Source organism: Cervus canadensis, chromosome 8 (genome assembly GCF_019320065.1).
Source record: "Cervus canadensis isolate Bull #8, Minnesota chromosome 8, ASM1932006v1, whole genome shotgun sequence".
Lineage (NCBI taxonomy): Eukaryota > Metazoa > Chordata > Mammalia > Artiodactyla > Cervidae > Cervus > Cervus canadensis.
In genome coordinates, this window is record NC_057393.1 from 39767311 (window position 1) to 39795269 (window position 27959).

A 27959-nucleotide genomic window follows, 5' to 3' on the forward strand; every position below is an offset into this window, starting at 1 on the left:
ATGATGCTTAAAAAATTTCCTCTTTTCCATACTAGAGAATACTAATATATTCAGTTTCTTCGAAATAGTTCCTGGTTCATATAGCTGGTGCGACAGGATAAGACTTGGTTTAGTGGAATTACAGCCAAGAGGACTAACTGAAAAAGTTCCCATTTGGTTTCTTGGTCAAAACGTATGAAAGGCATCTTTAGGATCCCTTTTCCAGGCACCATGTTCTCTTTCTCACCCCCAACCAAAAAGTCTATCATAAAACTTAGTTTCTTCCTGCATGAATATTTCAAGGCTTTTTTTTTATTGCTAGAAAGATGCATATTTGTGCTTCAAAGAGCTCTCTTCTTGTCTAAAATATAAAAATCACCATGGCTTGGAATGCATTCATAGATGAATAAAATATTTTAATAGTGCTCATACTTCATACAAGTACAAAAGGTTTAGCAAACTGATTCTGAGTAAAAATTATAAAGATCATTTTAAAAAGCAAACAAAAGAGACTAGCAAAAAAACCTTTGCATATGAAAAAGCAAGGAAGCTTTAGGTGAGATGAAAAATATGTGTAAAAGCAAAGAAAATTTCAGTGTCATTAAATTTCATTCATCATCATAATGATTTCAGCATAAACTTGATAATAAGCATCTAATCTGGCTACTAAATCAGAATGATTATCGTAGGGAATCTTCTTATGGTAAACGAATTTGGAGATTTGTAGTTCCAAATTCCAAACATCTATTGGGTTGGCCAAATTGTCCCGTCCACCACTCCACATTGCAATTGAAACCTTCATGTTCCTCATATCATAAAATAGAGGAGTGGGCTAAAGGAAAATGAGAAATTGTAAGATTTATGTTAATAGCATATCAAACTAAAAATAGTAACTTGATTATTTTCTTCTCCCAAGAAACCAAAATGGTAATTATCCATGGAATCTCAACTATTTTCAGACAGAAATGGACTACTGTCCAAGTCTTTAAATTATAATAACCAAATGATTTTCACAAACTAGAAACTCTGTGTACCTTAGGTTTGTTATACGTGAAATGGCGATATTAATAAATATATGGAAAATTTCATAAGGTTGTTTTGAGGTTCAAATAGCATGATACATACAAATTTTCTCTGTCATAAAAATTGTCATAAAAATTGATCTCTTATTGTTTTGAACCTATCATTATGTCTATTTATATCATTTTCCTGGGAAGTGTTAAATATCGCAAAATCTTTTAAAAACAAATGTTTTGCTAGATCATTAATTCTATTTTCATTTTTATCTTGTCAATGGAGCCAATTGGTAGATTTTGAAAAAGTGAGCTTATCTGATTATAATGCAGATAATTTATAAATGGATTTCCCTAGTCATAAGCCTGAAATGTACCTTTGTGAATACTTTAAATAAAGATAAAATAATCTTCACTTTATAAGTAATTTTTTATTACTTACAATATCTTACAAAATTAATAGCACTAGAGACTACTGAGTCTTATTGCCTCATTTTATAATATGACTCATTGAGTCGGATTCAACATCCCTCATGCGTAAGTCCAGTCCTCTTTCTACCACAATACTATGTGGTTCTGGGTTAATAATGGTTAAAACATTCTCAGATAACTAGAAAATGGAAAGATTGGCACAAATAACATAATTTTTTAAAAAATATTAAAAATTAAGTATATTTTGCACATATTTTAATAAAGTTTGAACTCTAGTAACTTATACTGTCTATTTACAAAGGACCTAGTAAATAGGAGAAAAATGTATTACAATTTTAAAGAAATAAGTGGATTTTTGTCAAGCTCTTAAAATGCAAATTTGTTAGGTCAACAAATTTGTATTATATTTAATTTGGTGGTACAAAATAAATTTCTGTCTGTAAATATTTATTCAGAAACAAATATTTCAGGGAATTCCCTGGCAGTCCAGTTATTAGGAATACATGTTCCCAATATAGGGGCAAGATTCCTCATGCTGCATGGCACAGTTAAAAAAAAAAACCATAATTATAAAAAAAAAGAAGGAAATATTGCAGATTACTAAGATCCAGATTAACAAAGTCTTACAGTACAAACATAATGTGCAATAGGCTTCCCAGGTGGCACTAGTCATTAAAAAAAACCCTAGTCAATGTAGGAGACTAAGAGATGCAGGTTCAATCTCTGGATTGGGAGATTCCCTGGAAGAAGGCATGGCAACCCACTCCAATATTCTTGCCTGGAGAATCCCATGGATGGAGGAGCCTGGCAGGCTACAGTCCATAGGATCACAAACAGTTGGACAAGACTGAAGTATCAGTTATAAACACTGCTTTGTTGCTTTACAATTCAAGTGACTCAAAATTTATTTTCAAACAGATTAATTTAGTTTACATTTTCATTCATAACTGGTATGCAGAAAAAGATTTTACCTTTATGTGGAATTTTCTGTTTATGAAAATACCTCCATGATACTCCGAGACAAAGAATTTTTGCAAAATAGTGAAAGATTTCTGTCGCAGAAGATTCCATTGGACTCATAATTGTAAGGACTAAGAAATGGGGCTTTTGTGGAACTCTAATTTTCAAGCCTAAGTAGTTCAAAGATTATCTCTTCTGAAAAAAGGAGTGGCTAGGCAGTGGAAATATGCCAAACAGATGTCTGCAAACAAAATAATGACATGAGGCATCTCTTCTTGGGATGTGATATATGTTGCTTTGTTCATTATGAGTCAATGGAGTAAAATTTTCATGGCAATGTGGTACATGGAATCCAATAGTACCATTCATCTATGGATTTCAAGGGTGTGTGCCTTGGAATAAGATGGTCTTGTACCTTGTGTGCAGACAACAGCTTACACATTAGCAAATGGTATTAACAAGGAGAGATTACTTTGTCTCCGATACTTCAGCCATTACATGATAGGCTTCTAGAGCGCTAAGAAAGAAAAGTTAGAATTTACACTCATATCTCAAAGGTTCCTAAAATTTCAATCTATCATCAAACTCTAGTGATTGCAAAAACTGATAGTAAAACTCAGCAATGGCCACAGGAGCAAAAAAGGTTAGTTTTCATTCCAGTCCCAAAGAAGGGCAATGCCAAAGAATGTTCAGACTATGGCACAATTGCTGTCATTTCACATGCTAGCAAAGTAATACTTAAAATCTTTCAAGCTAGGCTTCAACAGTATGTGAACCAAGAACTTTCAGATGTACAAGTTTGATTTAGAAAAGGCAGAGGAACCAGAGATCAAATTGACAACATCCAATGGATCATAGAAAAAGCAAGAAAATTCCAGAAAAACATCTACTTCTGCTTCACTGACTACGCTAAGACCTTTGACTGTGTGATTCACAACAAATGGTGGAAAATTCTTAAAGAGCTGGGAATATCAGACCACATTATCTGCCTCCTGAGAAAAAAACTTGTATGTGGGGCAAAAAGCAACAGTTAGAACTGGACATGGGACTAGTTCAAAATTGGGAAAGGAGTACATCAAAACTGTATATTGTCACCCTGCTTATTTAATGTCTATGCAGAGTACATCATGCAAAATACTGGGCTGGATGAATCACAGGCTGGAATCAAGACTGCCAGGAAAAATATCAGCAACCTCAGAAATGCAGATGATACCACCCTAATGGTGGAAAGTGAAGAGGAACTAAAGAACCTTTTGATGAAAGTGAAAGAGGTGAGTGAAAAACCTGGCTTACAAACCAACATTCAACAAACTAAGATTGTGGCATCCAGTCCCATCAATTCATGGCAAATAGATGGGAGAAAAGTGGAAACGGTGGCAGATTTTATTTTCTTGGGCTCCAAAATCACAGCAGATGGTGACTGCAGCTATGAAATTAAAAGACACTTGCTCCTTGGAAGAAAAATTATGACTAACTTAGACAGCATATTAAAAAGCAGAGATATCACTTTGCCTACTAAGGTCCATATAGTCAAAGCTATGGTCTTTCCAGTATTCATGTACAGATGGACATGGGTGATGAAGAAGGCTGAGTGCAGAAGAATTGATGCTTTCGAACTGTGGTGTTGGAGAAGACTCTTGAGAATCCGTTGGACAGCAAAAAGATCAAAGCAGTCAGTCCTAAAGGAAACCAATCCTGAATATTCTTTAGAAGGACTGATGCTGAAGCTCCAACACTTTGACTACCTGCTGTGAAGACTTGACTCATTGGAAAAGACCCTGATGCTAGGAAAGATTGAGGGCAGGAGAAGGGGGTGACAGATGATGAGATAGTTGGATGACATCATCAACTCAATGGATATGAGTTTGAGCAAGCTCTGGGAGATAGTGAAGGACAGGGAAGCCTGGTGTGCTGCAGTCCATGAGGTTGCAAAGAGTTGGACATGACTAAGTGACTGAACAACAACAAAAATAGATTTTTACCAGTTTTCTGTTTTGAATAGAGAATAAAGCTGTCACTTTTGAGGATAAAAGAAAAAATTCTACCTTTACCACATTCCTCCACCCATTTCTGGGCTTCCCTGGTAGCTCAGATTGTAAAGAGTCTGCCTGCAGTGTGGGAGACCTGGGTTTGATCCCTAGGTCAGGAAGATCCCCTGGAGAAGGAAATGGCAACCCACTCCAGTATTCTTACCTGGAAAATCCCATGGACAGAGGAGCCTGGCAGGCTACAGTCCGTGAGGTAGCAAAGAGTCGGACATGACTGAGTGACTTCACCCACTCATTCACTCCACCCATTCCCCACAGGTCAATAACTGTTCTTGGCATCAAAGGAATTTCCTTTTATCATCTCAAAAAGCAGTGTAATACCTTTGCTACAAAACCAACTGAGAATCATTAAAACTTATCAAGTAAGAGGGATTTCAGACAAGAGAAGAGAAAAGGAGGCATACAGGGAGGGAGACAGAACAAGGGAAGGAAGAAAAGAAGGGAGAAATGTTCAAGGAACCTGCTATTTATTATTGTTATCTGGTTAAAAATAGGTTATATACATAATTATTATTTTTAATGAGACTATTTTGCTAAAAACTCAAACTACTTCCTTTCTTTATGGGATAAAAATTTGGTTTCTCAGTAAAATACAGGATGCAAAATTAAATTTAGAATACTATGGTGGACATAGTTCTTTAAAATTCATTTATCTTTAAATTTAACTGATGTCCTCTTTCCTATTTATGGAATCTTATTTCCTAAACCCTAAATAAAAGTCATTTGATTGAAATTTAAGTTCTACAGTAATTCTGGAGAAGGAGATAGCTAACCAGTCCAGTATTCTTGCTTAGAGGATCCTGTGGACAGAGGAGACTGGCAGACTACAGTCCATAGGACTGTAGAGTTGGATACAACTGAGCGACTTTCACTATCACTACAGTAACTTATTCCAACCACCAAAATATTTTTTCTTACTCCACCACATCACAGAATCATGGTTTTCAACCCTTATAATTTTTAATAGATATTAGAAGCACCACAAATACTGAGTGATAAAATTTCAAAAGTTGTAGTTGAATAATGTGAAACAGATTTTGAAATGAAATTCCTGCTGGATTCTGTGTCAAGTAGACATCAAGGCGACTCTAGAAGAAAGAAAAACAACATATGCATTTGTCAATAATTAGTTTCTTTCCAAGAATCTTTCAAAATAGTAAAATTGTGTTACTTCTGTGACTCAGATTCCTCCTCAGTAAGTTTAGAAGAAAGCATATAATTTTATCTAACACCAGAGGAATCTGTCTGTTTGTCTTATATGACAATGTTTGATTAAGTTTTTCCATAGAAAGAGTATGAGACTGAATAACCAGTGCCCAGATAAATTACAATAGATTTATTAAAATGAAACAGAGGAAAATAAATTTCCTTCACATATGATATTCAGATATATATTCACATATGATGTCAAGGCTTATATTTGAATTTACTACCTAGTCATATTGATTACTTCATCTCAGAAATACTGAACATTAAAAATTATTTGCAAAATACATCCTGGATTATAATAATTTATCTGTATTAAACAGGTTAGGATATAGATATATTGGGTAAGGCAATTGTCCCTGGGTCTTAAATTTTGCCTATTAAGGTAATGATACATCACCACAAGGACACCATCAAAAAACTTTTTACTTTAAATCATGAATGACACCTACCTCATTTAAATTTTGGGGATCATATCCATATACCAGTGTAAGTAAATTATTACAAATTGTACCAAGCACCTTACAGTTGCACACTTTTTGACCAATGATTTTATTGATATATGTATTGGGCAAAATTTCTTTTTCACCAAACAGATATGAAAATGACATATTTGAAACACTACTTTTGTCATAAAAAATTTTTGTGTCCAATATAAATCAAGAAAGATAGGAGAAATAAAAGATACAAAATTTCAATGTATTTCTGAATGGGAGAATGAGTTAGTTCACTGTGTTAGTCTACAAATTACATAAAAAGAGTTGCCTAATAAAATAGAATATGTTAGAAATTTTTCTGTTAATTAAATAGAATAAACACTTTGGCAAGTAATGGACCTGATTTCACTTCAGAAAAAGACAATAGAATTTACCTTCATAGAGACAATGAAAGTAAAAAATTAAGATTTTTTTGGTATGTGTGACATAAAAAGGAAATATCTGCACTTAAAAGGCATACAAAGGTAAGCAGGTAAATTTTGTTCATATTAAGATATGTCCATTGTAAGAAAAAAATAGCAAAATGGGATTTACAAACAGAATTTTTAAAAAGAGAAAATAAATTTCAAGAGATACAGTAGCACAGGAGAAAAAATAAGCTAGAAAAAGTAATACTATTCTAAAAGATGTGATAATAAAATATCAAGTAGACACTGAAAAAAATTAAAAATTTAATGATAGAAAAACATATTTTTTCCAAAATCTTTCAAAAAGAGGATAATAGAAGTATACTTAGCTAAATTAATGCATTAAAAACAAAGGATATTAGATAGAAATTTATTTTTAGATGGTAATTGAATTCTACCTCAGACATAGAGATTGAAAGAGAGGAAGATATAAAATTTGTGGATAAAAATGAAAAAAAGGTCATTAAAAAGTAAAGCACAAAATCATACTTAATGTATGATTCCATTTACCTGAATTTCTAAAAATGTTAAATAAATCCTTAGTGTCAGAAAGCAAAATTACTATATTTGAGGTTACTTTAAGGAGTGAGAGAATAGCAAACCTCAAAGGGACAAATGGAAATTATCCAGGATGATGAAAATATGATACAGCTATATTTTATATTTATATAGAATTACACACTTATTAGACTTCTTGGAAAACATATTTAGAATGTGTGCATTAAGTTGTAGGTAAATCATACCCACACTAATTAATTTGAAAATTTTTTAAAGTTACAAATATGGCAAACATAAACTTTAAAGGAGCATCGTACAAAATAGATGTTAGAAAGAAAAACCTACAGAACAAAGATACAACCCATGGCTGTTAAGAGAAGGTATTTTGTATGCATTTTCTATGAAAGAGGTAAAGCTAAAGTATGAGTGAAATCAATTCCACAGAAAAGGGTTTCATCTAGAGTACATCTGGGTTATATGTAAAGCAAATGAAAATTACTACAAATATGGGGATTTAAAGCAACACAAATCATTAGATTTTTTTTGAAATATTTGTAACATGGGCTGGGAATGTTCATTGGATCATGAGAAAGCAAGGGAGTTCCAGGAAAACATCTTCTGCTCCATTGACTACATTAAAGCTTTTAGCTGTGTGGATCACAATGAACTGTGGAAAATTCTTAAAGAGATGGGAGTACCAGACCACCTTATCTGCTTCCTGAGAAATGTAGGTCAAGAAGCAACACTTAGAACTGGATATGGAACAAAGGACATGTTCAAAACTGGGAAAGGAACACATCAGAGCCGTGTATTGTCACCCTGCTTATTTAACTTCTACGCAGAGTACACATGTGACATGCTGGGCTGGATGAATCATAGCTGGAATCAACAAACCCAGAAATATCAACAACCCCAGAAATACAGATGATACCACTCAAAGGGCAGAAAAGGAAGAGAAACCAAAGAGCCTCTTGATGAGGGTGAAGGAGAAGAGTCAAAAAGCTGCCTGAAAACACAACATTCAAAAAACTAAGATTATGGCATTCAGTCCCATCACCTCATGGCAAATAGATGGGGGAAAAGTAGAAGCAGTGACAATTTTTTTTTCCCTTGGGCTCCAAAATCCCTGTGAACCATAACTGTAGCCATGAAATTAAAAGACATTTGCTCCTTGGAAAGAAAGCTCTGACAAACCTAGACAGCATATTAAAAAGCAGACATCACTTTGCTGACAAAGGTCCATATAGTCAAAGCTATTGGTTTTCCAGTAGTCATGTACAGATGTGAGAGTTGAACCATAAAGACATCTGAGTGCTAAAGAATTGATGCTTTCAAATTGTGATGCTGGAGAAGACTCCTGAGAGTCCCTTGGACTGCAAGGAGATCAAACCAGTCAATTCTAAAGGACTTCAGTCCTGAATATTCATTGGAAGGACTGTTGCTGAAGCTGAAGCTCCAATACTTTTGCCACTTGATGTGAAGAGCTGACTCATTGGAAAAACCCCGATGCTGGAAAAGATTGAAGGCAAAAGAGAACAAGGCAGCAGAGGATGAGATGTTTAGATAGCATCACTGACTCAGTGGACATGAATTTGAGCAAACTCTGGCAGATATTGAAGAACAGGGAAGCCTGGCATGCTGCAGTCCATGGGGTCACAAATTGTTAGACACAATTTAGCGACTGAACAACAACATAAAACTAGATTAAACTTTCTAATCAAAATACAGAGATTAGTAGAAGTGATTGAAATAAAAATCATCATCCCACTACAGATACAATTCAAACCTTATAGAGAACCCATCTGAAATTTTTGAAGAAATTTGTAAGCTGGTCGTAAAATTCATATGGAAATGCAAGGTACTCAATGTAATAAAATCAATCTTGAAAAAGAAGTAAAAATTTGGAGGACTCAATAGTTTTGATTTCAAACTTATTACAAAGATAAAGTAATCAAGATAGAGTGGTTTCAGCATAAAGATAGAAATATATAGGTAAATGATACAGCATTAAGTGTTCAGAAGTAAATTTATACATCTATGGTTAAATGATTATCAATAAAGTTGCAAAGCAATTAAATATGGAAAGAATAGTCTTTGGAAAAACAAATGGAGCTGTGACAATTGATGTTTATATCAAAAGGTATAATTGGCCTCTTTCCTCATACCATATATAAAAATTGATTTAAAATGTATCATCAGTTCAGTTCAGTTCAGTCGCTCAGTCATGTCCAACTCTTTGGGACCCCATGAAACACAGTAGACCAGGCCTCCCTGTCCATCACCAACTCCCGGAGTTTACCCAAACTCATGTCCATTGAATCGGTGATGCCATCGAACCATCTCATCCTCTGTCGTCCCCTTCTCCTCCTGCCTTCAATCTTTCCCAGCATTAGGGTCTTTTCAAATGAGTCAGCTCTTTGCACCAGGTGGCCAAAGTATTGGAGTTTCAGCTTCAGCTTCAGTCCTTCCAATGAACACTCAGGGCTGACCTCCTTTAGGATGGACTGGTTACATCTCCTTGCTCTCCAAAGGACTCTCAAGAGTCTTCTCCAACACCACAGTTCAAAAGCATCAATTCTTTAGCACTCAGCTTTCTTTACAGTCCAACTCTCACATCTATACATGACTACTGGAAAAACCATAGCCTTAACTAGATGGACATTTGTTGGCAAAGGAGTAAGCGTCTTTTAATTTCACGGCTGCAGTTACCATCTGCAGTGATTTTGGAGCCCCCCCCCCCAAATAAAGTCTGCCACTGTTTCCACTGTTTCCCCATCTATTTGCATGAAGTGATGGGACCAGATGCCATGATTTTAGTTTTCTGAATGTTGAGTTTTAAGCCAACTTTTTCACTCTCCTCTTTTACTTTCATCAAGAGGCTCTTTAGTTCTTCTTCACTTTCGGCCACAAGGGTGGTGTCATCTGTATACCTGAGGCTATTTCTATTTCTCCTGGCAATCTTGATTCCAGTTTGTGCTTCATCCAGCCCAACATTTGACATGATTTACTCTGCATATAAGTTAAATAAGCAGGGTGACAATATACAGCTTTGACATACTTCTTTTCCTATTTGGAACCAGTCTGTTGTTCCATGTCCAGTTCTAACTGTTGCTTCCTGACCTGCATTCAGATTTCTCAAGAGGCAGGTCAGGTGTTCTGGTATTCCTATCTCTTTCAGAATTTTCCACAGTTTATTGTGATCCACACAGTCAAAGACTTTGGCATAGTCAATAAAGCAGAAATGTATCTTAGGACTAATATAAGAAGTAAACTTTAACACTTTTAGAAGAAAGAGCTGGAGGATATCTTATCTTGGTTTAGGCAGTGATTTATTAGTTATAACACCAACGTCACAAGGTACAGGAAAAAGATAAAATGGACTTCACCAAAATTGAAACTTTCATGCTTCCAAGGACATCATGAAGATAGTGAAAAGACAATGCATAGAGGAAGAGAAAATATTTGCAAGCTATATACCTAATTAGAGATTTGTATTCAGAATGTATAAAGAACTTAGAATTCAACAAAAATAAAGAACCCAGTAAACAAATAGGCAAAGAATTGAACAGGTATTACTCCAACAAAGAAAAACAGATGGCCAATAGGCACCTGAGAGAATGCTTAATATCATTATTCATTAAGGAAAGGCAAGGCTGGTCTGAGTGCAGTAGTGTTTACAATTAATTGATCACAGTCAGTTACAGATTTCTTTGTTCCTTCTCTACTCCCACTGCTTCATTTGACTAGCCTAAAACAAACAAACAAACAAAAATGCAATGATATACTTGGATGGCTCAGAGTAAAAGACAAACAATAACAAATGCTGACCAGGAGGTAGAATGCACATACTCTGCTTGTTGTTGTTCAGTTGCTAAGTTGGGTCTGACTCTTTGTGATGAACTCCAGCACACCAAGCTTCCCTGACCTTCACTATCTCCTGGAGTTTACTTAAACTCATGCTCATTGAATCAATGTCGCCATCCACCCATCTCATCCTCTGTCCATCTTCTCCTCCTGCCCTCAATCTTTCCCAGCTTCAGAGTCTTTTCCAAACACTCTGTTAGTGGGAAAAAATGGTGTAGCTACTTTGGAAAAAACTTAGAAATGTCTTAAAAATACTAAACATAGTTATCATATGACCCACATTCTATTCCCAAGTATATACTTAACAGAAATGAAAACATTATGTCCACATTAAAACTTGTAAACAGATGTGCATATCAACATTACTCATAATACGTATATATATAACCTAGAAACACTACCAGTGTGTACTAATGGATGGATAAATGAATATACAAAGTGTGGTATATCCATACAATGGAATATTACTCTGCCATATAAAGGAGCAAAGTACTGAAACATTCTACAGCAAAGATGAACTTTGAGTGAACATGAGGAATTTATGTTAAGTAAAAGAAACCATATACAAAAGACCAGGTATTGTATGGTTTTCTTTATATGAAATATCTATCTAGAGAAGACAAATCCATGGAGATAGAATGTCAATTATTTGTCACCAGGTGCCAGGGCAGGGAGGCAATAGGGTGTTCATTTTTGAGACTATGATTATGTCCTGGAACCAGATAATAGTCACAGTAGAAACAAAAATCTGTTGAACAAGAGATTTAAAACACTGAGTATCAGGCAGTACAGTGATCCCTGAAAAAAGTAAGAGGTAAATCTAATTGAGCCCCACAGTTGCTCATCTGCTGCCTGAAGAGAGTTCTCAGGGTGCAGTATAGAAACCCAGGAAAACCTGCATGAACTACCCAAATTATGGGATAATGTTGAGATTTTGGAGAAGGTCAATGTATCTAAAGAACCCATGTTAAAAATGGGAGAGAAAGAGAGAAAAAGAGTGATCAGAGAGACCTACAAAAGTTTCATATGAATTCATTTAGTTAGAATAAAACTATCTGTAATTGAGCAAACTTACTCAGGGCCAGGGAATGATCCACTTGACAGAGCTAGCAATTACAATCCATGAGGTTAGAAGGTCTGAAATTGTGTCTGTACCCACCAATCAGATTTGAAAATCTAGTAATAACCATTATTAGAGTAATCTGAAGGTAACTGATTCGGAGGAAGGAAAAATTAGACCTAAACTAAAACTAAAGGCTTTTCTGACTTCTACTAACAAAGCAAAGAACAAGACTCAAAATGATCAATTTGTAACCAGGTTAAATTAACTTCACTCTAAAAGAATAGTTTATACTATTACCAGGAATACAGGATCATCCAACAAGAAAAATGTCACAAAGACTGACAATTAATTAAAAATTATCAATAACACAAAGAAGAAGGAATAGGTCCATATAAGCAGAAGAATGAATCAACATAAAAAATGCACATGATATAATTAGGAAGCAAAAATATTATTTTAACTACATTTCATATGTCTAAGACAATGGAGGAAAAAATTAGCATGTTAAGTAGAAATATACTTTTAAATTTCACTTTTAAAACTATATACCCAAAAAAAAAAAAACCTATATACCCACAAACCCAAAAAACATAATTAATTCCAAACATAAGAATCATAAAAAAATACATCAAAGCACATAATTTTAAAAACTGCTTAAATCTTTGAAAGAAAAAAAAAATCTAAAGTAGGCAGAAAAACAGACATTACATGTAAAGCAAAAACTGTAAACATAAAGGACTTCTTGCTGGAAACAATGAAAGCCAAAACATGGAACAACATTTTTAAAGTACCAATGAAAAATAAAATACTATAAACCTAAAATTCTATGCCCAGTGAAAATGTATTTTGGAAACACAAGCAAAATAAAGATATTCATAAATAAAGTACCTGATATAATTAATCATCAACAATATAAGAAATTTTTAAAAATGTCCAATAATCCAAAGAAAAAATGATGTCAGATAAAAATCTGGATCTGCACAGTGACATGAAGAGTACAAGACATAGTACTATACAGGAAAATATAAAACATGACTTGTGTTTTTAATGAAAAATAATTTAAGCATAAATTACTATTCAAAGAATAATAGCAATGTATTTTTGTTTAGGTAGTATATACCAACATAAAAAGTGTGATAAAAATAGCAGAAATGCTGGGAGAGGAGCAAATGAAAGCTGAATGTTTAAAGTTATTATACTATGTGCTAAGTAATAAATATTACTTTATTAGCATAGATTGTGCTAACTTAAAGAAATATACTATAAAACCCTGAAAAAAACATGAGAGAACAAAACAAAATAAAATGATAAATTTAAAAAGTCAATGATGGAGACAAAATGAACCCATAAAATATACAAAATTAATCCAAAATAAGGCTAAAGAAAGGGAACAAAAAAAGACTGGACAAACACAAATATCAAGATTTAAACCTAACTATACTAATTATCATATTAAATGTAAGTGGTCTAAACACCATGATTAAAAGACAGGGACTGTTATTTAAGATTAAATGCAAGGTCCGACTCTATGCTTCCTAAGAGAAATCCATGTTACATGTAAAGTCAAACAGGTTGAGAAAAAGGATGGAAAAATATAATAATATTAATATATTATGAATAATATTAACATTAATCAAATAGATTAATAATAAAGTAACCATAATAATATTAATCAAATAGGAACTTAGAATGGCTATGTTAACATTAGACAAAGTCAATTTTAGAGCAAAGAATGTCAACAAAGATAAAATGAATTATTTAATGACAAGATCCCTTCATCAAAAGAACATAAAAATCCTATATATTCATGTAACTAAGAAAGCTTCAAAATGCATGAAGCAAAAACTGATAGGAGAAACAGGCAAATCTATAATTATAGTAGGAGACTTCAGTACTCTTCTTTCAATAATTTACAGAAAAAAACACTTGACCAACATGATCTAACTGACGTTTAAAGGACACTGTACTCAATGGCAGTAGAAGCACATTCCATGTACGTTCTTCTCAATGCATACGAAACATTTATCAAGATGGACCATACTTAGCACTGTAAAACAAGTCAATGACCAACATGATCTAACTGACATTTAAAGGACACTGTACTCAATGGCAGTAGAAACACGTTCCATGCACGTTCTTCTCAATGCATATGAAACATTTATCAAGATGGACCATACTTAGCACTGTAAAACAAGTCAGTGAATTTAAAAGTATTCAGATCAGGCAAGCTATATTCTCTGGACAAAACAGAATTAGATTATAAGTCAATAACAGAAATCTACCTGGAAAATGTCCATATATTTGGAAGTTGTATAATAAACTTTTAGGTAGCAAAGAGTCCATTAAGAAGTCAAAAAAAAAGCCCCAGATATTTTAACTTGAATAAAAAATAAATTAGAAACATATTAAAAATGTTTGATATCCTTAAGGCACTACTTAGACAAAAATATATAAACATAAATGCTTAAATTAGAAAAGAAATTTCAAGAAGCAATTATCTAAGAAACTCAGGAAATAAAAGAAACTATTAATTCCAAATTTAGAAAAAGGAAATGATGAAGTTCAATTGAAAATCAATGAGTTATTAAAAAAAAAAACACACAGAACAAAAAATACCAGTAGAACCAAATGCTAGGGTTTCAAGAAGATTTATAAAATTAGTAAGTCTCTAGTCAGACTGATCAGGACAAAATGAGAGAGGCAAGAAATTATCAATATCTGGAACAAGAAATGGGATATCACTGCAGATTCTATAGATATTAAAGAAGCAGTCAGAAAATATTACGTATAATTTTATGACAACAAATTCAATGACTTAGAAAATCAGCATATTGTTTGAAGAGAATGAACAGTATACTGTTCAAACATAGATAACCTGAAGATTTCATTAAAGAAATTGAAATTCCAGGCCCAGGTGGCTTTTTTAAATGAACTAGACCAAATATATTTAAAGATTGAATATCAAGTTTACATAATCCTTTCTAGAAAAGGACTATTTCCCAATTCACTTTATGAGGCCAATCATTACTTTGATACCAAAATTAGAAAAAGAGATTTACAAGAAAAGAAACTATAGCCAATAGGTCTTATGACTATAACTCCAGCAATGTTCAACAAAATTTTTGCAAATTGAGGCCAGCAATATAAAAAGCATAATATATCAAGAAAAAGTGAGATTTATCACTGGAATGAAAATTAGTTTAACACTCAGAAAATCCTTTATTAAAAAAAAATCATGAAATCCTCTCGATAGATGCAGTAAAATCATCAAACAATGCCCAACAAACATTCCTAATAGACATTCTCAACAATCTAGGACCAAAAGTTAACATCCTTAAGCTAATAAAGTGGATCTCTGAAAAACCCACATGTAATATCATGGAATAGTGAAAGGCTGAATGCTTTCCCTATGAGCAGAGAAAACGATGTCTGCCTTTGCTATTTATATTCAACATTGTCCTGTAGGTTTTGGTCAGTGCAAATAAGGCACACATACAAAATTAAGTTAAAAAAAGTACTGAAACTAAAAAATAAAGTAAAAGTGTCTTTATTTTTAGAAAACACGATCTTCTAAATAGAAAACCATAATTCTACAGAAAAGCAATTAGAACTAATATATGTTTAAAAAGGTGTAACATATATACCAATATATAAAAATCAACTTGTTCTATATATGTGTAACAGTCATAATTTAATTTTTGAACTCAAAAAATTGTTTAATAAATGAAGAGAGATACTGTTTTTATTTTTTTTCTTTTATTAGTTGGAGGCTAATTACTTTATAATATTGTAGTGGTTTTTGCCATACATTGATATGAATCAGCCATGGATTTACATGTGTTCCCCATCCCGATCCCCACTCCCACCTCCCTCTCCATCCCATCCCTCTGGGTCTTCCCAGTGCACCAGCCCCGAGCACTTGTCTCATGCATCCAACCTGGGCTGGTGATCTGTTTCACCCTTGATAATATACATGTTTTGGTGCTGTTCTCTCGAAACATCCCACCCTCGCCTTCTCCCACAGAGTCCAAAAGTCTGTTCTGTACATCTGTGTCTCTTTTTCTGTTTTGCATATAGGGTTATCATTACCATCTTTCTAAATTCCATATATATGCGTTAGTATACTGTATTGGTCTTTATCTTTCTGGCTTACTTCACTCTGTATAATGGGCTCCAGTTTCATCCATCTCATTAGAACTGATTCAAATGAATTCTTTTTAATGGCTGAGTAATATTCCATGGTGTATATGTACCACAGCTTCCTTATCCATTCGTCTGCTGATGGGCATCTAGGTTGCTTCCATGTCCTGGCTATTATAAACAGTGCTGCGATGAACATTGGGGTGCACATGTCTCTTTCAGATCTGGTTTCCTCAGTGTGTATGCCCAGAAGTGGGATTGCTGGGTCATATGGCAGTTCTATTTCCAGTTTTTTAAGAAATCTCCACACTGTTCTCCATAGCGGCTGTACTAGTTTGCATTCCCACCACAGTGTAAGAGGGTTCCCTTTTCTCCACACCCTCTCCAGCATTTATTGCTTGTAGACTTTTGGATAGCAGCCATCCTGACTGGCGTGTAATGGTACCTCATTGTGGTTTTGATTTGCATTTCTCTGATAATGAGTGATGTTGAGCATCTTTTCATGTGTTTGTTAGCCATCTGTATGTCTTCTTTGGAGAAATGTCTGTTTAGTTCTTTGGCCCATTTTTTGATTGGGTCATTTATTTTTCTGTAATTGAGCTGCAGGAGCTGTTTGTATATTTTTGAGATTAATCCTTTGTCTGTTGCTTCGTTTGCTATTATTTTCTCCCATTCTGAGGGCTGTCTTTTCACCTTGCTTATAGTTTCCTTTGTAGTGCAAAAGCTTTTAAGTTTAATTAGGTCCCATTTGTCTATTTTTGCTTTTATTTCCAATATTCTGGGAGGTGGGTCATAGAGGATCCTGCTGTGATTTATGTCCGAGAGTGTTTTGAGATACTGTTTTTATAAATTGGAAGATTCAAGACCTCAGCAAAGTTTTGCTTTGTTTGCTTAAGAGAAATTTGCAGCTAACTTTAAAGTTTAGTGCAAGAAGATATCACTGGAAAATAATTTTGAAAAAGAAGAATAAATATGGAGAACTAACAGTTACTGTCTTTCAGAATTACCATAAAAATCTTCATAAAAATTAAATGTCTACCTACTCTACATAATAATATTAATTGGATGTTAGGAATAAGTTTAAGAAAGTAGTTGATTCTATTCAATGTTTTGCCTAAACCCAGTTTGATAATTAGCACTTTTTATATAAAAGGGGGTAAAACAAATTCATGGCAACATTACCTATTTTTTAACAGTACATAAATGCATAAAATTGGCTGAAAATAAAAATGATAAGCTAGTTAAAATTATAAGCTCTGAGGAGTGGAGATGGAAGGCTCCATAATATATACACATGATAAGATACCCAATCATTAGTCAATAGGTCAATGCAAATTAAAGCCACAAGGAAGTGCAACAATTATAATGGTTAAAATTTTAACCCGAAAATATCAACTGATGGCAAGGATGCAGAGGAACTAGAACCATGACATTTTATTAGTGGTTCAAGATGGAATAGATACTCTGGAAAACTGATATTTTTCATCAAGGTAAACATCAACCAGGGCTTCCCTGGTCTCTCAGGTAAAAGAATCCACCTGCCAATGCAGAGACGCAAGAGACGTGGGTTCAATCTCTGGGTAGGGAAGATTCCCTGGAGAAGGAAATGGCAACCCACTCCAGTATTCTTGCCTGGTAAATCTCTTGGACAGAGGAACCTGGCGGGCTATGTCCATGGGGTCACAAAAGAGTCAGACACAACTAAGTGACTAAACAACAACAACAAGCATAATTGACCACGTAACTATTGTTATTATCATGAGCAATAGGATTTCCAATCATTCCATCTATCTCTCATTAGTATCTTTAAAAATTTGCTACCCTGATGCTGGAAAAGATTGAAGGCAGGAAAAGGCGATGACAGAGGACTAGATAGTTGGATGGCATCACCGACTCAATAGATGTGAGTCTGAGTAAGCTCCAGGAGGTGGTGAAAGACAGGGAAGTCTGGTGTGCTGCAGTCCATGGGGTTGCAAAGAGTTGCACGTGACTGAGCTATTGAACAGCAACAACACAATATTTCTACTCTAAATATATCATTAAAATAATGACTGCAAGTACAATATAGAGACCTTAGTGTAGGCAGGAACAAGATGATGGAAAACAGAAAGGAAGTTGAAAGGAGAAAAAAAATCAACCTATTAAAATTTCTGTGTGCAAAATTAAAAGAAGACCAAGATAGTAAACTTGAGAGAGAAAAACAGATTGTGGAATTTATATAAGAAGAAACTGTATTAATAATGATTTCAAAAGATAAACAATGCATATAAGTAAAAAAGAAAAATATACTTAATAAACTGGGTAACGCAAGGCTGAGCACTGTGTACAATGCAGCATCAAGTTTAGGGGAGAGTTGCATTGCAATCAAGTCAGCAAGGGAAACAGAGCATTTTGATCCAGCAGGAGGCTATGTCAGTTTCATTTTTTAATGTTTTGTTCACATTCCCACATTTTGAAAACTATAAGCATGTGATATAACCAACCACAAACCTTGAATAATGTTGGTTCAATGGAAGCAAGACCACAAACTATAGTTGTTATATATCTAAGAGTATTGACTGGAGCCAGTGCAAACTAGATTTTAATCTTTTCAGCCAGTTGTGGATTTGTTGCAAATGCTCCAAAACCTGAAAGTAAACAATAGACTAGTTTACTTGTATCTGGCTTCAAATTTCCATTGTTATTTGACTAATTTACCTAAGATTACATAATAGAGCTGTTATCTTTTCATCAAACTGGTCTCTAGAGATTTTCTCTACAATTTACCCTGCACATTAACACCAGATTAATTTCTTGAAATTCAATTCTATTTGACTTTTTTGCAATCACTCTGAGTGGTTGCTGATTCCATCACTAACCTTCAGTGACCCCTGGTGTTTTATTTCGTTATTAAAAAATTTAGAAAATATAACCCATCCCTCATATCAAAAGGCTGTTCCATCTGCTTCTGTCTCTACTGATAACCCTGAATCTGGTTAAATGTACTGAGGGCCTAGATCCATCCTCTACTGTTTTGGCCTCTTTTTCAAAAAGGAGGCTGAGCCATCTGTCTTTCAAAAGACCATCAACATTCAAGGTACAGTTTACCATTCTTTATTTTTTTTCTTCATAAAATCTTCCCTAATAACTGTGTTCAGAGGAAATGTTTCCTTCTACAGTCACATGATGCCTTTCAATGCCCCAGATGCCTTTGCCTTTGCAGGTCCCTTCCTACACACACACACACACACACACACACACACACACCTGCACACACAAATCTATGTAAAACTATATTTTGTGACTGATATAAAGATGAATATAATCTGAAATGAATTATATTTCTTTATTCTTCTAATTTTTAAAAGAAATGAAACATTTTGAGGTGTCTCTAAAGTATCATGAACTCTAGGAGAGTAGCCTTTCATACTTAATTGGCTATTTAACTCTCTTCTCTCTGCTATCCTCCTTCCTGTTCATCTGACTGACCATAAGCCTGCTGGAAATATCATCCCTTTTGCAGCAGTTCTCCAATAGTGGTGATTTGCAACCCCCAAGGGACATCTGGCAAAATCTGGACACATTTTTTGTTCTTGCAACTCGTATGCAAAGGGGGTACTACTAGAATCTGGTGGCTAGAGATCAGAAATACTACCAAACATAGCATTATGCACAGGACTGCTCACCCTCCACATCCCCTAAGCAAAATACCAGTAGTGATGAGGAAGACAAACTGCCTTCATAGATCGAAAGCTTGAGATTTCTTTAGCGTACAATATACATTGCAAATGCCAGGCAACAAAGTACATTTCAAATAGTAGGTACACTGAACGTTGAAATGATGAATTAATTAATTTTTACATATCAGTTGAAAAGTTTGGAAGCATTTAGTCTTTATAGGATTTTCAGTATGCAAATTAATATGCCTCATACTACCCTAGAAAGATCCAGGCAAAGTGCAGACAAAACTCACTGGGCAGCAGAATGCCACTGCTCAAAGAAGTCATGCCGACCAAACTTCAGACTTCTGAAGAGTATCAACACATCAACTTTCTATTAAAAAAACACTATAAAGAAATTTTTTTTTAAAACACACATGCCAAGTCCTTAGTCTTAGAAATTCTAGCTACAGAGAGTCTCAGGTAACTCTCTGCATATACATCTTCTTTAATACATGTGGTATGACTAGAAAGATCATGTTAATAGATGATGATATCCATTTGGTTTATTCTAGAAAGACTATACAAGTATATTCCATAATAAAACAAGTATCATTGGCATTTAAATGTGTCCCTTTTTGGATTGTTTGTATGTTCTAAATAGTTATAGCTAATATATATGATTTCTAAAATTATTTTTGTTTTAAAAAATGTTTTCTTTGTTATCTTTAAAACAAAAATTATACCATAATCAGTTTTCATATTTCTTAACATACCTACAGTTGTTCCCAGGGAATAGCCTACATAGTACATTTGTTTTTGTCCTATTTTCTTCACAAAAAAATCAGTGGTGGCTGGAAGATCATATTTTATCATTTCATCATAACTTTATGAAACAAAAATGTATGAAACCTATTTTAATTTTGTAAAACTTAAAAAAATTATGTTTTATAATAAAAATTTTAATTTTATATTGTAGTGTAGTTTATTAACAATACTATATTAGTTTCAGGTATATAGCAAAATGATTCAGTTATACATACATATATATCTATTCTTTTTCAGATTCTTTTCCTATTTAGCTACGATAGTATATTGAGCAGAATTCTCTGTGCTATTAGTAAATAAGAAACTTATCCTTTGTTTAATGGACTTAAGAAGGGTCATAAGACCTAGCACTAATTCCACACATCTTGTTTGTTACCAGGCTTTCCATGGTGGCTCAGATGGTAAAGAATCTGACTGCAGTGCATGGACAGAGGAGCCCACGGGGTCGCAAAGAGTTGGACACGATTGAGTGATTAACACTTTCACCTTCACATTTGTTACCTGCTAATATGTGAGTTTTTTATACAGTTCATGGGGTTCTCGTGGCAAGAATGTGTGTGTTAGTCACTCAGTCATGTCCAACCCTTTGTGACCCCAGGCAAGAATACTGTAGTCGTCTGCCATTCCCTCCTCCAACGAATCATGTTTTCGTGGAGGACAGGGAAGTCTGTCTGCTGCAGTTCATGGTGTCAGAGAGAGTCAGACACAACTTAGTGACTGAGCAACAACAATACATTACCTAGAGCTTCCCAGGTGGCTCAGTGGAAAAGAATCTACCTGCCAATGCAGGAGACGGTAGTTCAATCCTTGGGTCCGGAAGAGCCCCTGGAGAAAGAAATTGTAACCCACTCCAGTATTCTTGCCTAGGAGATCCCACAGACAGAGAGCCTGGTGGGCTACAGTCCATGGGGTTGCAAAGAATCCGACATGACTTAGTGACTAAACAAACAAGCAAGCAATATGCTACCTGCTTCTAATTACCACTTCATTCTTAGTTCACAAAATTTCTTTGCGGTAAGTATATGACTACACACATTCTAGAGCTGAAGAAACAGAAACTGTGCCTGTGAGCATAGCCAATAAATGATGGACTACATTTCAGAGTGCTCTTGCTCTAGATCTTAAGATATAAGATATTGCATTTTATGGTTTTCCCATAAGAGAAATATGAACAATATACTATTTCAAAATAGCAGACAAAAACTGCTGCTAGGGGTAAAGTGAAAGTAGAAAATCAAATTTTTTTTTTTTTGGCAATTGGTGACAGCAGATGCTTTACATTATTCTACTTTTCCGTTGTGAAAAGTAAGTAACCATGTACATGTTTAACTTTTGTCTTCTCCTCCCTCCTCCACGTTTTTTCCCCCTAAAAATAGCAGTAGTGATATACAAAGTAAAATGTAGTGGGTAGGTTGGTAACATGATTAATATTTGGTGGGCTTCCCTGGTGGATCAGATGGCAAAGAATTTGCCTGCAATGCAGGAACCCAGGTTTGATGCCTGGCTTGGGAAGATCCTCTGGAGAAGGGAATGGCTAGCCACTCCAGTATTCTTGCCTACAGAATTCCATGGACAGAGGAGCCTGATGGGCTACAGTCCATGGAGTTGCAAAGAGTCAGACACGACTGAGTGACTTAACACTTTCATTTTCTTTCACTTTCAGTTTGAGGGAAGAAGAGGAAATAATGTCTCTTTGACATATTTTCATCTTAATTCTTAGCTCATTATTAATATAAAAAATCTAGAGCAGTTTTGTATATAAATCCTTAAAAATATTTTTGAGTTACATATTTTAAATGAAATAGCTTCATTTCAGTTTTAGAAATTTGTTTAAATATGATAATTTAAAAAACACATTTTAAAGTCAAAATAGAACAATACAGATCTTTTCCTTCCTTACCTGAAAGCCCAGAATTCTTTGGACTCTGTTTTCAGGTATAAGTGTTTCTGGGACCACTTACTTCCCCTGCTGTTCCCCATCCGCACATCATACCCAGCATCTGCCAGAAGGAAGCCTGGGCTATGGTTGGGAAGATTGGAAATCCAGACACTGCCAGTTATAAACAGACCATATTGTAAGTACACAACTGGACTGAAAAGAAGCAAAGAAAATGTCTTTAAACAAGAAAGTCTATTGGAAAGTACAACACAGGTTTTCAAAGCACCAGCTATTGTTAGGATTATTCGGTTTGTATGGCAAAGAAATGAGCTAACAATTTATTAAAGTTATTTTATATTAATAATAGAAATGCTATTCTCTAATTCTCAGTGCAAAAGAATAGCCATACCTATGGGGTCCTATGTCCTCTTTTTGCCAGACCTCCTTAAGTTAAATTTCATTAGTAAAAGTTTTTAATTTCTAGGATTTACAAGTTAACATTCTCTCTATGTGAAGAATTTACACTTCATGAAAAGTTGAAAGAAATATCCAGAAACGGGAATGTTTTGGGTCTTAAAAATTCATGTGCAGATTATTAAAGAAAAAAGTTACCCTCCTGAACTTAGAATAGCATTTGCTTATTCTGAGTACTTGAGATTCCCTGGTGGCTCAATAGTAAATAATCTGCCTGCCATGCAGGAGACACAGGACGTGTGAGGTCAATCCCTGGGTCAGGAAGATAACCCTGGAGAGGGCATGGTAACCCATTCCAGTATTCTTGCCTGGAGAATTCTGTGGACAGAGGAGCCTGGATAATCTACAGTCCATGGGGTTGCAAAGAGTCAGACATGACTAAAGTGACTGAGCACCCACATTCTGAGAACTTAGGCAGAAAGTAAGACTGAACTAGATCTCTGCTGTTAGACCAGGAAGAGCAATGCTAATACACACTTGGGTAAGTGAAGAATCCCAGAGAAAAGTGTGGTTGAAAGTCCTGGGGCTTCTAGTCAGGGACTCTGAATTTCCACCCAGTACACCAAAAGAAATTTATTGGCCAGTGTGTGCTTCACTAGGTGGCGCTAGTGGTAAAGAACCCACCTGCCAATGCAAGAGACATAAGAGGCACAGGTTAACTCTCTGGGTCAGGAAGATCCCCTGGAGGAGGGCATGGCAACCCACCTCAGTACTCTTCCCTGGAGAATCCCATGGACAGAGGAGCCTGGAGGGCTGCAGTCCATAGGATCACAAAGATTTGGACATGACCGAAGTGACTTAGCACACACATATGTGCTTCATTTTCGCATCAGAAGGATCAATGTAAATTAAGTGTTAACAGACTGTCAACTTAATCTCAGTAGTTCAAGCTCCATTTTTAACGAGTAACTTAATCTCATATTCTATGATTAGAATGACTGGAATGTATTTGACTTGGACTTGATGACTTTCCCTTTTCCCCTCACTCCAATTCTATCTAAATGATTAGCATCATTCTTCCCATGAGGAATCCGGTTGAGCTGAAGGATGTAGCCATCTGCAGTGATAACTTCATACTTTTCACTTGGGTAACCCCAGTAAGAAATTATCTCACTCTGAATGGAGAAAAAAATGAGACAAGACATTTAGCTTCACAAGTTCACTAGGCCATTTTTATGACCCTTAAAGTCAAACTTATGGGTTGATATAACATATACTATGTAAGGAGAGCTTTCAGATTCAAAAATGGGCCGAAGAACTAAACAGACATTTCTCCAAAGAAGACATACAGATGGCTAACAAACACATGAAAAGATGCTCAACATCACTCATTATTAGAGAAATGCAAATCAAAACCACAATGAGGTACCATTACACGCCAGTCAGGATGGCTGCTATCCAAAAGTCTACAAGCAATAAATGCTGGAGAGGGTGTGGAGAAAAGGGAACCCTCTTACACTGTTGGTGGGAATGCAAACTAGTACAGCCGCTATGGAAAACAGTGTGGAGATTTCTTAAAAAACTGGAAATAGAACTGCCATATGACCCAGCAATCCCACTTCTGGGCATACACACTGAGGAAACCAGATCTGAAAGAGACACGTGCACCCCAATGTTCATCGCAGCACTGTTTATAATAGCCAGGACATGGAAGCAACCTAGATGCCCATCAGCAGACAAATGGATAAGGAAGCTGTGGTACATATACACCATGGAAATTACTCAGCCGTCAAAAAGAATTCATTTGAACCAGTCCTAATTGAGATGGATGAAACTGGAGCCCCTTTATACAGAGTGAAGTAAGCCAGAAAGATAAAGAACATTACAGCATACTAACACATATATATGGAATTTAGAAAGATGGTAACGATAACCCTATATGCAAAACAGAAAAAGAGACACAGAAATACAGAAAAGGCTTTTGAAATCTGTGGGAGAAGGCGAGGGTGGTATGTTTCAAAAGAACAGCATGTATACTATCTATGGTGAAACAGATCACCAGCCCAGGTGGGATGCATGAGACAAGTGCTCGGGCCTGGTGCACTGGGAAGACCCAGAGGAATCGGGTGGAGAGGGAGGTGGGAGGGGGGATCGGGATGGGGAATAAGTGTAAATCTATGGCTGATTCATATCAATGTATGACAAAACCCACTGAAATGTTGTGAAGTAATTAGCCTCCAACTAATAAAAAAATTAAAAAAAAAAAAAAAGAGTGATTACAGTGATGGATCAAGGGATTTGAAACCATTAGGGGATGATAGAAAGTGAAAAGTTGACCAGGTCAAAAGATTGGAAGTCTAAGTAGGTTTGATGACTTGTTACAGGGAAGAGACTAGAGGAGGTACAAGTGTGTGATGTTTAATATTGCAGTTACAGAGGGTCGGGTTCTGGGGCATGACCATAGGTGTGGGAGGCTAAGATGGGGTTCACTGGAGGACAAGATGAGGAGGTGGAGACCAGGGTATTAAAGGATCACCTACGTGGATGCTGAAGTCATCAGGAATGATTCAGATCTGTTTGTGGTAAGAAAGATGGTGGTAAGCAAGCTAAATTCTGAAAATCCTTAGTGAGGGAGAGGGAGTAATGAGAAAAATAGACCGTGCCATGGAGGGGTAGTGAATGATAGTCCTGACGGGTCTGACTTCAGAGGGGCCAGAGAAGGTTAGAGAGGAAGGAGGACCATTGGTCCTAGAGAAGACTGCAGGGGAAGACACGTCCTCAGAAGCTGCTAAGTTCTGCTTGGAACAAAAAGGTGAGGTGGACTCTTGAGAAGAGATAGAGGTTATAGATGTTCTTGCTGAGGACTGATCATGAGATTCTGAGGGCATGATGGAGCATAAGTGGAGAGGAGGGGTCAGGTTAGGGGATGTCCAAGGTCTGGAGTGAGAGTCTGAGAGAGGAGGAAGATGGATGTTCAGGCAGACTTAGGGTACATTTTGGAGGCTGGTATCTTAGCTTAAATTGATGAAAGAAGGACTGTAGTAGCACAGAGTGGATTTTACTAAGAAGACAGAACTATGTAGAAGCCCCCTCTCTCTTCAGCCCTCTAGTGGGCTGTGTTAAAGTTGAAGAAGAATTGGTCTTATCCACTCATGAAAGGTAGGCCTGGATGAATAACTCCATGGTCCCATTAATGGCCCTTTCTAACCTTTGACCTGACCAACTTTTCTCTTTCGAAATCATTCCTCCAGGGCCTTGTTGCCCATCTTAGATCTCTAGATCCATCACTAGAATCACTCCCTTGCATGTAATATCTTCAGCTCACTCATTGCCTCCTCTCCATGCTCATGGCCATTCAGAACGTCATCAACTCTTACCTGATCTTCTTGCGTAATTAGTCTTCCCATCCACATTCTCCGCTCTGCTCCCTGATTCATCATCTATGCTGCTTGCATGAGTACAAATCATATCATTCCACTGCTTAAAATCCTTCCGTGTTTCCTGACTATACATGGGGTATGGCTCAAAACCACCATCTCCCATCCAGGGAGGTGGTGTCATGCATGGGAAAGAACCCAAGAGCCTGAGCTCAGCTCATGGCAAGGCTTTGAACAACTTACCAAACTTCTCTGAGCCTCAGTTAGTTCCTTCTGAAATTGTTGAACAATTAGAATAATTTCTACTGTGAAGGATTTCTGGGAAGATCTAGCAAGAAAATATATAGAAAGCATGAGCAACTGGACCTTGAAAAGGAATAATTCTTCTGCTTCACAAGATGGGAAGGCAATTGAAGACCTACTATGCCTGTTGTCTTCTTAGTTTTAGCTTCAAGCAATCCTTTTACACTCTTCTCAACCCTTGCTTCCCCCTTCCCCTGCCACAACCCTTCATTAGCATTTATACCATTCTCTGTGTCTCCCTTCCCCAGGGCTTGCTCTTTTTTGCTTGCAGTGATTGTCTGTCTACCTGCGTGGCTCTTCCTATCCCTTCTTTGTTTGACTCAAAAAGGTAACCCTTTTGTGAAGCCATTCCTGACTCCCAAGGTAGCTGGTATTTCAAGCATGCCTACTTTATAGGGATTGTCATTTGAATTGAGTGTTAGTTAGCAAGAGGACCTCTGAGATTCTGAGGTCCTTATGGGAAGGACTGGGTCTTAGGCATCTTTGGTTCCCAGTAGGAGTACAGAGCTTGCCGCATTGTGGGTCATGAGTCAAGCTTCGTTGGGTGAATGAGTTACTGACCCCACTTTTCACAAAGGTTAGGCTCTTCTCAGTGTGTGTGCAACTGCATGTAAGCATGTTCAGTTGAAAGGAAGAGGTGGCTTGAATGTCAGGATTGTTTGTTAAGAGGATGCTAGTGAAGGATACCACAGAGCTATTAAGAACAAGACGCTGGATCCAGTGTAGACCCATGGGCATAGTAAAAGGACAGTAACACTCCAAGATGCTCTGATTCTTGTTGTAACACATCTCTACATTTTCATCTCTACCTGCTTCATCTTCCTGCTTCTCTAGTTCAAGTTCTTTCCTCTGTTTATTCTAGACTTTCTGTATGCCAGGGACTTCGGCCTGCATTTGGCTTTGTCTTACTCTGAAGCTGGCCCTGGCTGAATGTTACCTTTCTGTTTGTCTTAGCGAGCGCCAGCAGGACAAAGACCCATCTCTCGTTCATTGTACCAGTCTCAGTTCCTGTTACATAGTAGGTGCTTTAGTTACTCTGAATTTCCTAAGTCTCCATAATCACCCCGTAAGTTTCCCCTCCACCGCCCAGTATCATAGTTCTGAATTCCCCAGAGAAAGGACCTGGGTCAGGATCCACCTTAGTCCAGCACAAAGGGTGGGGGTTATGTAATCTCAGCCATGGCTCCCTGGACTCACCTCTTTAGCAAGGTCTGTGGGTGACAGTGTGAGAGGTGGGCAGGCACTCAAATCCTGTCTGTTATAGCGCCTATAGATGCACATCCTAGAACTAGAGTTGCTGTCCATCTCCTCCAAAGAGGGCCACCATCCTCAGAAGCCTATTCTTGGAATTCCGCACTGACAGGTGGGAAGATGACTGTGCAGCTTCCACTGGGCTACTTGACCTGGAGTTAT

At 36.1% G+C, this 27959-nt stretch overlaps 1 protein-coding gene across 1 annotated transcript; it reads right to left on the reverse strand.

Moving 5' to 3' along the window:
- Nucleotides 1-580: 580 nt before the first annotated feature.
- LOC122446784 (gastric triacylglycerol lipase-like) lies at nt 581-26303 on the reverse strand. Its single transcript, XM_043477280.1, is given in 6 exon segments — nt 581-811; nt 18598-18734; nt 20522-20631; nt 22474-22665; nt 23887-24041; nt 26244-26303. Coding segments are annotated over 6 exon segments (885 nt in total).
- Nucleotides 26304-27959: the final 1656 nt, after the last annotated feature.